Genomic DNA, 13,985 nt, shown 5'->3' with positions numbered 1-13,985 from the left:
ATAATACTTTGGAAAGTACTTAATTTATAATCTTGTCAAATTATGTACTTTTAAATCTATATAGAATGTCTTCAAATCTTTTCTGAAACAAAAGAATTTGATCCACAGAAATAATTCATTAAAAGTTTTATTTTTTCTACAATAATCTGTAAAAGTTTATCTTCCTTTAGATTTAGAACTATTTATACATTATTTTGAGTTTTTTATTACCGTCTTTAGCTAGAGATGTTGTCTAATAACCACGTTGCTATGCTTAGATTTAGCTTAGGGTTTCTAGATCTTGGTTGTCATTCTCTAATTTCAGTTAGGGCTTTTGGTCTTAATTTTCATTCAAGGGCTGTGTGTTTTGTTTTTTGGGGTTTTTTGGGGGTTGTACCAGGGATCAAGCTCAGGACCTTGCGCTTGCAAGGCAGGCGCTGGAACCCCTGAGCTAAATCTGCGGCCCTAGGGCTGTGTGTTTTACTTTGGTTGCATAATGATGTCCTTATAGATAATATAAAACATCTTACACGGTTAAAACGTTCTTTTATGTAAATTTTATGATCTCAAGAATTTCTGGCTTCGTTGTCAAATTTTGGAACAGTGTTATGTAATCTTTAACAGATTTTGGATTAACTCTCAACAGAATAGATTTTCATATAAAATTTACATAATGGTCTTCCTGTCCAAAAATTTTCAGTGGAAGTCCTGAACTCTGCATCATTCTACTTCTGCTGGTTTTCGGTTTTTTTAAATTGCAGGTTTATTACACTCAGTTATAATGTTGCTATGAATGAACTCTTAAATAGTCTTTCAGTAATTATTTTTCTGTTATACCAAAAGAATGGGCGCTTTAGTTGTAAAAGGAAGAAAGAATTGGAACTGAATTGAGCTGTAGGAATGAGGATGTAGTAGGAACTGAGTGGATGCTACAAGCAAAAGATAAATTTCCCTCCCATTGGTTGAGTTACTAGTGAAATGAAATATGCAAAGTGATGGCACTTGCTGACTTTTGTCAAATTAAGATGCATTTCTCAATAGATCTGTTGAAAACTTCCTGGGGGAAAACATTTGGTTTTATTTGGTTGGCATTAAGCAAAGTATTTTTAGTGAATAAAATTGTTTTGAATGATAGTAAGTTTTTATTGAACTGTACTATATATTTTAGAGGTAAAATTATTGTAGCTAACCTATACCTTCACAAATAACAAGCCATTGTGATTTTAAATCAAAGTGATTGTTTTCTCTCAGATTAAGATTTCATTTGATTTACAGGTAAATAGTGTTGACCTCAGAGCTGCTAGTCATGAGCAGGCAGCTGCTGCATTGAAAAATGCTGGCCAGGCTGTAACAATTGTTGCACAATATCGACCTGAAGGTAATAAAATTTTTTCTATGATTAGTGCTTATTGTAGTTTAAAATTTTAAAGTCTCCTCCTAATGTTTATTTTCCAAGCTTAACTCTTTTGTTTTGGTACTGAGGATCAAACCAAGTTTTAACTTTTTGTTGTTTTGCTCTGATTTGTTAGTCTTAAACCTAATTTTCCAGGTCAAAAGTGTTTTTAATAAGATGTAGGAACTTTTATCTGCCCATTCCTTTGAGCATTGTACCATTTCTTGAATTAACTTTCAAATGCTATTTTTTAAAACTCTAACCTCTAAACAAATACATACCTTTTAATATATATTTTACTAGCTCATTGATCTAAAAGAATAATAAAAATCATAAACAAAAATAAAAATATTGCCAAAGAAAATGAGGTCACTCAGATTTTTCTAACTTTTGAATTAGAGTGTGTTGTTAATATCAAGGTTTAAGGTATGTTTCTCATAACCATTATTACTATTTAAAATAAAGAGATGACTGCACAGTTAGGATGCTGTGTGTCCAAATGGTAGTTTCATGGACATGGTTTTACTAGATTCATGGGAAAGAAGGTGGTAATGAAAAACTTGAAATCCTGCAGTGTTAAATATACAAGACTCTAGTGTACATCGACACAGCCACTTAACACTGAAAACTCAGGGAGATTTAAAAGGTCTAAACACCCAAAAGAATACATAGCATACTTGTTGATGTTCATAAACAACAAGAAGAGGAAAAACATGATGTGACTAACGGAGCCAAATGAAATGTCCTGTAATTTAGGAGTTAACCCATTTATCCCCAAAATTGCAATTTTTTAAGTTTTTGCATGGAATTCATGTATGTTACCTAGAAAAATTCAAGGAACAAGAATTTGAAGAAAAAAATTATATTCCATTGTTGCATGCATTCCAAAAATGTAACACTGGGCATAAAAAGATTAAATGAAACATTCTATTATTTAGAACTTAAATGAAACCTTGTATAATTTAGTAACTATTACATTTATTATACTTGGAGTAGAATTTATTTTTATAATAAAACCTAGTATGGTTTTTAGCATTCTTTGAAGTTTCCTAATACGCAGGTAGATTCTGTCAGTCTATAAAACTCATCCTTGTAGGCTGAGTAGCTGAATAAGGGTAAGTTCAGTTATCTAATAGATAACTTTCAAACAAACATTAACAAAAAAAGAGAAATAGGAAGTCAGAATGCTAGTTCATTGATTTTTTTTGTGAGAAATCTGCTAGTGTGGACCACCCATGCTTTTATTTTAGAGGCAGCACATTCCCACCCTATACACTGAATAGAAGCCAGATTTCAATCACTGGTTGCTTGGTATAATAGGCAGCCTCTCATTTGCATGCTTATAATGAATACAGGCTTCTTAAGTAGGAATAAGGGTGTGAGTCACTATCTGGCTCCTGACCTCCCCTGAAAACATAAAAGGAACAAGCCAAATAAAACACACATGCACTTTTACACACATAACTCTACCTTGTGTCAAGCAAAACTGAGAAGACAGGTATATTACTTGGACAGCAAAATACAGGCAAAGGCTACTTAAGCAGCTGAGATCTGGTAGAACCCATGTGGAAGGAGGGAAAGAATAAACCATGAGCTGTCAATAATCTCAGTATAGGCCCGGGTATTTAGCTCAGTGGTTCCGCCGCCTGCCTCACAAGTACAAGGTCCCAAATTAGATCTCTGGTACCAAAATCATCATCATCATCATCATCATCATCATCATCATCATCATCATCATCATCATCTCAGTGTAGCAGAATGTAGAATATGACAAAATGGTACTCCTAAAGGTGAAGGAGTCAAGCATGATGATGCACGCCTGTAATCTCAGTACTCTGGAGGCTGAGGCAGAGGATCACCAGTAAGTGCAAAGCCACCCTGGGGTACATAGTGAGTTCAAGGCCAACCTGAACTACATAGCAAGAGCCTGTCTCAAATAAATGTGTGTGTGTGTGTGTGTGTGTATGTGAAGGAGTCATTTTTGAAATATAAAAACACAATCCCTTGTTTTTTATGGGTATTAGGGGAATAGGCTGAAGCAGAAACCATACAGGATGTGGTTTGGTTTAGAGAAATAGAGGAGCCATATTTGGATAAAGCGGTCTGTCTGTGTGTAGAATCAGATAATGTGACAGCCCTTTGGTTTTAAAGCCTGTGAAAAGTTACCTGGGCTACCAGTGCCCTGTAACTTCAAACTTTCTGCAAATAGCTGATTCAGCAAAATCTAACTTCCATTCTGTAATAAATAATTTTAAAGTAACTAGTCTAGCATTTGTGCAAAAATATTACTTTAGGGTAGAAAATTGCAGCAAGCTCAGCAAAACAATTACACATGCACATTCAAAAAAGTACTGACACAAATCGTGAAAAATTAACCTTAATGTCTTTAGCGATTCATATATAAAATACAAATGTAATAATCATGGGAAAAGATGGCTCAACAACCAGAAGAGATTAACTTTGTGCTAGCAGAACCCAGGAAAAAAGAAAGCAAACAGATTATTCACTTAAGGAAATTGGAACACAAGGAGACACTACAAAAACTCAGTAGGAGACCTAGAGGCTACACTAGGAAAAATAAACAAAATGCAGCAAAGTGAAAAGAATCTAAAAGATTAGAAAGAAAATATCAGTAGTGGAAGACAGTTATGTCTATGCAACATATACGTAGAGTTCTAACAAAATATTTTCAAAGGAAGAGAAATGTTTGAAATTATAATTCAGGGCACACAAGGAAACTTTTCTTGAAATAAAAAGTCTTTATGTTGAAACAACACAGCATAATCCAGGAAGACTCAGAATGGCCGAAATTTAGGTATATTCTAGTTAAAGTTTATCTAGAAAATCTTTACAGATTCAGGCAAAAATATCAGGTCATTTATGAGGAAGTAAAATTGGAAGAAGGAAGGACTACTCTAATGCCTGATGAGCATGGAATGTAAGAAAGATGCCAACTTTGAAGCTGAAGAAGGCTGCAGTGGAACAACTTTAACAGGGTTGTGGCATTTCCTTTCCTTTATAAAACATGCTCAGCAAACTGCACCAGTTAACTACAGTTTGATAAATTGTTAAGTTCACAATTATGACATCTGCAATGTTTTATAAAGTAACTAATTTAATAAAATTACTATTGTGAGGACTTAAAAAAAAAGAAAGATGGTTAGTCTTACCATTCTTATTGTTAGTAGCTCTTAACTAAGCCTAATATAACTGTATGTGCACTAAATAAAATTACCACTGAAAGATAGCCTCCAAAAAAGGAAAATTTTAAAGAGATATTCCCTTTCCACGTTTCTGCTCAATTGCATACTAAAGCCATTAGCAAAGCGAGGTAGTTAATCTGCATTTTAGGTGTAGGGAGGTTAAGAGGAGGTATGGTAGCCCTTTGGACTTAACCATGAATAAAACTTCTTGACAGGGTATGTGCTGTTTTGAGTAGTAAGAGCCAGAGCAGAGTAAGGAGGGCACAGAACCTAAACAGGAAAGAGAATAATGGGAACAACAATTGATTGCATGCAGAGAGATTTTTCAAATGAATGTATGTTAAGCCAATGTTATATCCATAGTTTTCGCTGTTGGGAAAGATATATATATATATGGAAAGGAAGAAAATTTAAGTATAAATCCTGTAACCCTGAGGAAACTGAACTAAATCTATGTATATGTACATACGTAAATATATAATTTCCCTTAATTCCTTTAATTCTACTAAGAAGGGACTGCACTCAGTACCACCCCACTAGCGGTGAGCACACCCAACAGTCACATCTTGCCTTTTAAATACTGTTCCCCACTAAAACCACTAAGTACAAGTGACAGGTTCCAGGGCTCAGGCAGGAAAGATGAGGTAATTCGGTAATATCCTGTGGCAGAAACACACTTGAGGAATGATGGAAACAAGTCAGAAGGACGCAGACTCCATCTGTGAAGGACTCCCACTGCCCAAATTAGGAATAGTTGCAGCATCAGATAGGTGAGAGAATACCATACTCTATCCCCGCTGAATCAATTAGGAAATCATGAGTTTTTACCAATATAAATAAATTAATTGCAGGTTTGATGAGAATAAAGAAGTGTACACAGTTTCAGTACCTTATTTACATAAGCAAAAGTCACTTACACTGGAGAAACCTGGCAGATACAATCTTCTTCAAGTTATCAAAGACAACAAGTAATCCAAGTCAGTAAGAGGACAAATCAGAATTATTTACCACCTGATAGAGTGCATTGGGAAGAATATAAGGTCTCCTCTGTGGTATTCCTGCCAGAATTGCATAATCCCAGTCTAGTCATGTAGAAGCATCAGACAATCCTAGATTGAGAGAAGTTCACAAAATAATTGACGTGTAATTATCAGTATCAAGATCACAAAGTCAGAGAAAGACTGAGACTCTTCTGGCTGAAAGAACCTAAAAAAACACAACAACTAAATACTATACATTTTTGAACTGGCTCCCTCTGATATAAAGGATATTATCAGTGAAAGTTTATTGCAATATGAGCATTAAATGGAAGTGACAGTTACTTTGCTGATTTTGATGGTTTTGTGGTTAAATGGAAAATGCATTTACTTGGAGGAGATACACACTGGGCAGATTTAGAGTTGATGAAACATTAAGGAAGCAAGTTACTCAAATGGATTGGAAGGAAAAAAGTGTGATTTTTTTTTCTTTCTTTTTTTTTTTTTTTTTTTTGTACTGGTTATCAAACTCAGGACCTTGCACTTGCAAGGCAGGCAGCGGCACCACTGAGCTAAATCCTCAGCCCAAATCCTTAAGAAGTATATATTGGGGTGAGGGAGTTCAAAGTGAGAGATAAAGAAGTTAGGCAAGCTGGGCACAGTGGTGCAGCCTATCATCCCAGCGCTCAGGAGGCTGAGGCAAGAAGATCATAAGTTCAAGGCCAGCCTGGGATACACAGAAATTCTGTCTCAAAAAAAAAAAAAAAAAAAAGCAGAGGTAATAGCAGTAGTAGTTGTTAGGCAATGACTATTCAATATGTACAAACTAAGAGTCCACTAGAGAGAAAAACAAGACAATCAAGGGCCAGGGATTTAGCTCAGTGGCACAGCACCTGCCTGGCAAGCTCAAGATCCTGAGTTCGATCCCCAGTAGAAAAAAAAAATGATCAAACAGAACACCAGAAAGAAGTCTATACAAGAAATTTTTTTTTTCCCAAAAATATTTCAAACTACATACCAAAAGAACGTTCTAACCCAGGCTGATAGGGGAACACACCTATAATATCTGCTATTCAGCAGGCTGGGTCAGGAAGATCTCAAGGTCCTGGCTAGCCAAGACCATGTCTCGAAAAAGGCTAAGGATGTAGCTCAGTGCTCCCTAGGTTCAATCCATAATATTGGGGGAGGGGGATTAACATTCCATGTACCTAAGATGATAACCCAATACTACAATGTTGACAGGTTACTGAGGTTTGATCCCTAGCACCACAAAGAGGGTTGGGGGCTTTTTTTAAGGAGGTCTAAATGGAATTGAAGTTGAATATAAAAACAAATGAACCTCAATGTGTATTGGCAGCATAACACCAAGGAGGAGCTTTTCCAGATAATGTTAAAACGGTAACTCTATATATCCTTTGTGGACTATACCCTAAGAATAAAAACTAAGGGAAGCAGTTACTGGTTTTCAGTGATAATCATGTTTCAGTATTGTTATTCGCTATTGTGAATGTAACATTTGGATAAAACAAGTTACTGCAGTACTCTAATTCTGTTATCCCTAGTAACTTGAAGACCAAGATTCTTCATATGCAAGAAAACAAACAAATGTAAGATTAGAAAAGATAAATTTTAAACCCAGTGGTTCTAATTTTTAATTAGAAGAAAGAGTACAAAACTTAAGATATACTTTATGTATGAATAGTCTCATATCTCCATTCACCACTCTGGATGTTAGCTGTGTCTACATATACTAAAGATTTACCATGAATTGATAATTGCTGAATTATAATACTCAGTTGACTAATGTTTTTATTTAAATTTTTATTGTATTTTAAAACTGAAAAATATTTTGCCAGATATTAATATGAATGTTTAAATGTTTCTGAATTTTTTTAAATTATTGCTTCAATTAATAGTGGTATTCATAAGCAAATTTGCTGGCTATAGTGAAAGGAAGAATAACAGCATATTCATGCTTACTCTGTCTTATTGAACTATACAAACTTTCAAATTGTTTACCGTAAGACTAAGTGTGTAAGAAAACCACATTTTATCTTACCTAATTATAAAAAATACTATAAAGATATAATATATAGTCATGTAATTGCAATATTTTGGAGAGAGTGCTATTTTTATTTAGATTTTAATAAATGATACAGTTTAAAATAGTCCATCTTCAAAATCATACTTGCTTTTGTATTAAACTGTCTTAAATAAAAGTGTTTCTAATGTTGCTTCAAATTGCTTTGTGTCTTATGGCTTTTTGACAGTTTATAAATTAAAAAACAGGTTAACAGGTTAAAATAAGTTTAACTTCGGAATTTATTGAGGCATGTTTTCTCTATTATTATTGACCTTGCACAAATTCTATATTTAAGATTAACCCATTCAAGGGGGAAGAAGTCAGCAACCAAAGCATCTGTTATGTTAATTATTATAGGTTTCTTTTGTTTTGTTTTGTTTTGTTTTTGTGGTACCGGGGATCAAACTCAGGTCCCTTGCGCTTGCATAGTAGGCATCGAAACCACTGAGCTAAATCCCCGGCCCTATAGGTTTCTTTTTTAATGTAAGAATTGAAATATATCTTGATTTTTCTAGTTTTTACACTTAAAATTAGAATGTAAGATTGCTATTTGATTAGTGGGATTATCTTAATTAAAAGTGATACAGATGTGGGAAAATTCTAATAGCCAATCCTAATTTATGATACATTTAGAAGGTTTTTACTTGCACAAAATCATATACAGGTTACTATTTTAGGAGTCTAACCACATTTGATCGATTTTAGGACAGTTTTAATATTTAATGCATTGTTTTCTAGTAAGTTATTAACTGTAAAATATAAATTTATTTCTTTTTCTTCCATCAGAGTACAGTCGTTTTGAAGCAAAAATACATGACTTACGGGAGCAGATGATGAATAGTAGTATTAGTTCAGGATCAGGCTCTCTGAGAACTAGCCAGAAGCGATCCCTCTATGTCAGGTAAATTTTTACTTCTACTTATGGTAACCCTTAATTATTTGTGCATATAAATTATTTTATTTTCACTGTGACTTACCTAGGTTTACTACAGGAAAATATATTGCAAATCCATAAAGTGCTTTTTTAATGATCTCCTGATAGTGTATCTTTCAGAAGCTAGAATATTATTACAATTTCATTAATGGAAGTTATATGGTATTAGCCTTTGAATAGTAATGATTGATAAGGAAAGACAAAATAATTATGGACTTGAAATTTTTTGATAGATGTTTTAGTAGTGACTGCAAGCTTGGTATATCCTCCCATACTTAGATTTACTTGTGTGCTTTTGTAGGAGAATATGCTCCATTTGAGTATCACTTAATTATATGGCAATTCCCATAATAGCAAAGTGAGCATATGAAAATAAGTTTAAAATATATATGTATATGAGAAACAAATACGGATAGCCTCACAAAAAATACATTTTAGAAAATTTGTTTTTTAAATTTAAGAGAAGACGTTATTTTTCTGTAAGATCAATGTAGCAACATAGATGTATATACCATTAGTATATAAACTTTTTCTTCATTCACTTGACTAATGAAACTTGAAACAAAGCATTATCTGTATTGGATATACTTTTTCTAATAGTTTTTACTGAAAACGGTATACTATAATTTTAATTAACCACTACAAGTAATCTCAACCATTCTTCATTCATCATTCATTTCTCCTGATCTTATTGGGGAACCTATTCCTAATATTTTTTATTTATATCTGGAGAGAGATAGTATATGTTATATAAATAGACATGTATACCACACACATTTGTGTTCATATAAAAAATCTGTATACATGAACATGTGTTCTATATTTTTATGTTCTATGACTTTTATCTCAATTTTATTCTATGATACATAATAAAAGGATACTTTTTTACTTTCTTCTTTTGTTATGTTTCTACTCATTTCATTCTTTATACCCTGATGAGATGAGAATCCTAAATAGCAAATTTTTCTCTCCATCCAGTTCTTGTAATACTTAAGAATTATGAAACTCATCTGTCCCACTTCCTCAGGAGGCTGAGGAAGGAGGATCACAAGTTCAAGCCCCTCTAAGCAATTTACCGAAACCCTGTCTCCAATAAAACAATAAAAAGGGCTGTGTATGTAGCTCAGTGGTATAGTATTTGCCCAGCATGTGTAAGACCTTGAGTTTAACCTTTGTTACCACTAAAAGAAATGTTTCTGTTCCAAAGTTATTAATATCCTTATTTTTCTATATTTTTTGAGCAAAATATTTATTGGTATGTTTTAGATGTATATAATGATAACATTCACCAAGGGGAATTTGTACCTGTACATGATATATCTTCCTTCTCCTTTTTTTCCATTCTCCTCCCCTCCCTTCAACCCCTCATCCCCTCCTTATTTACAACACCTTTGTTTCCATTTTTTTTTCCTTTTTTCTTACCCCTTCTTTCCTTTCTCCCTCCCCCTCTCTTGTTCCCCTTCTCATTTGAACATTTTTTTCATTTTCCAGTATCTATTACACATTTTGGTCTTTATTTCTACTTTTGGTTTCTCATACCAGAGAAACATTGCAGTATTTAAACATATGTATCTCACTTAAGAGTATGGTCTCAGGGTGCATCCATTTACGTAGAAATATCTCAAGCTTATCCTTTATAGCAGAGCAGTACTCCATTTTATTAAAAAATGACATCTTTATTCATCAGTTGATAGGCATTTAGGCCATCTCAAAGATTTAGCTATCACAAACTATGCCAGTATAAACATGGGTGCACATATATCACAGTGGTACGATGCTTTTAATAAGATACCGAGAAGGAAAATGGCTAGGTCAAATGGAACCTCTAGTTTTAGTTTTTTGAGGAATCTCCACACTGATTTCCACAGTGATTGCACTAGTCTACACTCTCACCAGGAGTGGAGAGGGCTTCCTTTTTTCCCCACACCCCTGTCAACATTTGTTATTGGTTGATTTTCTGATAACAGCCATTCTTTCTGGAGTGAGATGGAATCTCAGCATTGCTCTGATTTGTAGCTCTTGAATGACCAGTGAACTTGAACATTTTTTCATTTATTTATTTGCCGTTTCTACTTCTTCATCTGAGAAATGTTTATTCATTTCAAATTCCCATTTTTTGATTGAGTCTTTAAATTTGGAGGATCTGATTTTTTTTTTTAGTTCTTTTATATATTCTAGATCTGAGTCCTTTAAGGAACAGCTGGCAAAATTTTTCCCCCATTGTGGGTTGTCTCTTCACTCTGTTGGTGGTTTCTTCTGCTGTGCAAAAGCTTAATAAGATGAGATCTGAGTTGTTGATTCTCTGTGGTATTTCCTGTGTAATCAGGGGTTTGTTCATAAAATCTTTGCCTACACCAATGTCTTCAGGAGTTCTGTCTTCCATTAGATTTAGTGTTTGTTTTAATATTTAGATCATTAATCCATTCTGATTTGGGTTTAGTCCATAGTGAAAGATATAGATCTACTTTTCAACTTCAGCATGTGGAAACCCAGTTTTTCTGGCACCATTTTTTTTTTTCAGGGGTGGGGAGGGACCAGGGATTGAACTCTGGACTTTGTGCTTGTGAGGCAAGTGTGGTGCTGCTGAGCTAAATCCCCAGCCCTCCAGCACCATTTATTAAAGAGGCTTTCTTCCAATAAAGATGTTTTGCTCCTTTGTCAAAGATCAAGTGGCTGGGTGTGTTTGCAGTTGTTTCTGCCTCTTCTAATCTGTTCCATTGGTCCTCAGTTCTGATTTTTTGCCAGTACCATGGTGGGGTTTTTTGGTTTTTTGTTTGTTTGTTTGGGTGTTGTTGCTTTTTTTTGGTTTTTGTTTTTTTTGTATCAGGGATTGAACTCAGGACCTTGCGCTTGTGAGGCAGGCAGCAGAACCACTGAGCTAAATCCCCTGCCTGGTACCATGCTGTTTTTATCACTGTAGCTTTGTAGTATAATTTCAAGTAAGGGATTGTGATGCAACCTGTCTTACCTTTGTTGCCCAGAATTTCTTTTGCTAATCTAGGTCTCTTCTGGTTCCAAATGAATTTTGGGGGGTTTTTTCTCTAATTCTGTGAGCTATGCTACTGGTATTTTGATTGGGATTGCATCTATATAACAGTTTTCGGAGTATGACCATTTTCACTATATTGGTTCTTCCTATCCAAGAACAAGGGATATCTTTCCATTTTCTAATAGCCTCTTTAATCTCATTTTTCAGAGAACTGTAGTTTTCCATGTATAGGTCTTTTACTTCCTTCATTAGATATTCCTATTTCTTTTGGGGGGATGCTATTGTGAAAGGTATTGTTTCCCTAATTTCTCTCTCAGTGAGTTTGTTATTTGTGTACAGGAATGCTATTCATTTTTGAGTGTTGACTTTATATCCAGCTGTGCTGCTGAATTTGGTTATTAAATCTAGAAGTCTTTTGGTGAAGTTTTTGGGGTCTTCTATGTACAGTATCATGTCATTTGCAAATAATGACAGTTTAACTTCTTTCCTATTTTTATTCCTTTTATTTCTTTCTGTTGTCTAATTGTTCTGGCTAATGTTTCCAGAACTATATTGAATAAGAGTGGTACTACTGGACATCCTTGTCTTGTTCCTGATTTGAATGAAAGCTTTGTTTTTGTCCATTTGGTATGATGTTGGCTGTTGGTTTGTCATGGTTTGTCATAGATAGCTTTTGTTAGATTGAGATAAAGCCCATCTATTCTAGTTTTCTGTAGGGTTTTTTATCATGAATGGGTGTTCGGCTTTGTCAAACACTTTTCCACATGTATTGAGATGATCATATCATATGATTTTTGCCCTTGGCCTTGTTAATATGGTATAATACATTTATTGATTTGCGTATGTTGAACCATCCCTGCATCCCTGGGATGAGTCCTGCTTGGTCATGGTGTATAACCTTGATGATTTGCTGTATTCTGTTTGCCAGTATCTTATTGAGGATCTTTGTGTCTATATTCACTAGAGAGATTGGCCTGTAGTTCTCTTTTTGGGTTGGATCCTTCTCTGGTTTTGATAACAGGGTAATGTTTGCTTCTAGGAATGGATTTAGAAGTATTGCTTCCTTTTCAGTTTCGTTAAAGAGTTTGAGAAGTAGCAGCATTAGGTCTTCTCTAAATTTCTTGTACAATTAAGCAGTGAATCTGTCAGGACCTGGGCTTTTCTTTGTTGGTAGGTTTTTAATTACATCTTCAATTTCATTGATACTGGTTTATATAGAATTTGTATATCTTCATTCAGCTTTAATAATTCATATGTATGTAGGAAACTTCATTTCTTCGATGTTTTCTATCTTACTAGAATACAAGTTCTCAAAGGAAGTATTGATCATCTGGATTTCTGTAGGATCTGTTTTGATTTCACACTTTTTATTCCTAATTGCATGGATTTAAGTCATTTCTTTCCTTTTTTTGATAAGGTTGACCAAGGATTTGTCAATTTTATTTAATCTTCCAAAGAACCAACTCTTCGACTCATTGATTATTTATATTGTTTTCTTAGTCTTCATTGCATTAATTTTTCCTCTGATCTTTATAATTTCCTCCCTTATACAGTCTTTGGGTTTGACTTGCTCTTCTTTTTTCTAAAAGCTTGAAGTTCAACATTAGGTTTTTTATTTGAGCTTGCTCTTTTTTTGATGTGGGAATTCACCACTATAAATTTCCCCCATTTCTTTCATTGTATCCCATAAGTTCTGGTGTGTTGTATTAGCATTATCGTTTAATTGTAGAAACTGTCTGATTTCTTCTTTAATTTCATTTTTGACCCATTGGTTGTTCAGGAGGATGATATTTAATTTCCATGTGTTTATGAAGTTCTTGTGGGGTTTTTTGCCATTGATTTCCAATTTCATTGCACTATGATGTGATAATATGCATGGGATAATTTTAATTCCTTTGCATTTACTTAAGTATGTTCTATGAGATAGTATGTGGTCTAATTTAGAGAACATCCCATGTGCAGCTGAGAAGAATGTATATTCTGATATTGTGGGGTAAAACACTCTGTAGACATCTACTGAGTCCATTTGTTCAAAAGTTTACTTCTGATCTGGTATTTCTTTATTGACTTTTTATCCAGTTGATAATTTGTGACAGTGGGGTATTGAGATCCCCCATTACAATTGTATTAGTGTGTATTAGATTTTTCACGTTCTTTAATATTTGCTTTATACAGTTGGGTGTGTTGGTATTTGGTGCATATATATTTATGATTATCACTTGGATTGTTCACTTTACAAGGATATAGTGACCTTCTTTGTCTCTCTTAATCAGTCCTGGCTTGAAACCCACTTTATCTGCAGATAAGATAGCTACTCCTACCTTTTTCTGGGTTCTTGTCACATGGAGTATTGTTTTCTATCCTCTGACTTTCAGTCTATGAATTTCTTTTTTAATTAAATGTGTTTCTTATATGCAGCATATTCCT

At 34.1% G+C, this 13,985-nt stretch overlaps 1 protein-coding gene across 32 annotated transcripts in view; it reads left to right on the top strand.

The window, feature by feature from the left end:
* Positions 1 to 13,985, top strand: part of Dlg1 (discs large MAGUK scaffold protein 1) — a 220,945-nt gene that overhangs the window by 167,331 nt on the left and 39,629 nt on the right. For 31 of the 32 annotated variants that reach the window (XM_087186996.1, XM_087186994.1, XM_087186992.1 and 28 more), the window contains 2 exons: positions 1,255 to 1,357; positions 8,422 to 8,536. In XM_087186996.1, coding sequence (XP_087043122.1) covers positions 1,255 to 1,357; positions 8,422 to 8,536 — 218 coding nt within the window. The remainder of the gene's footprint in view (positions 1 to 1,254; positions 1,358 to 8,421; positions 8,537 to 13,985) is intronic. The other variant, XM_087186999.1, reaches the window with a different exon arrangement.

This window comes from Heterocephalus glaber, unplaced genomic scaffold (genome assembly GCF_053883595.1).
Source record: "Heterocephalus glaber isolate CG9 unplaced genomic scaffold, H.glaber_assembly_v1.0 deba00001504, whole genome shotgun sequence".
Taxonomy (NCBI): domain Eukaryota; kingdom Metazoa; phylum Chordata; class Mammalia; order Rodentia; family Bathyergidae; genus Heterocephalus; species Heterocephalus glaber.
Note: the sequence above shows the minus strand (reverse complement) of the source record. Positions and strands in the feature narration are given on the sequence as shown.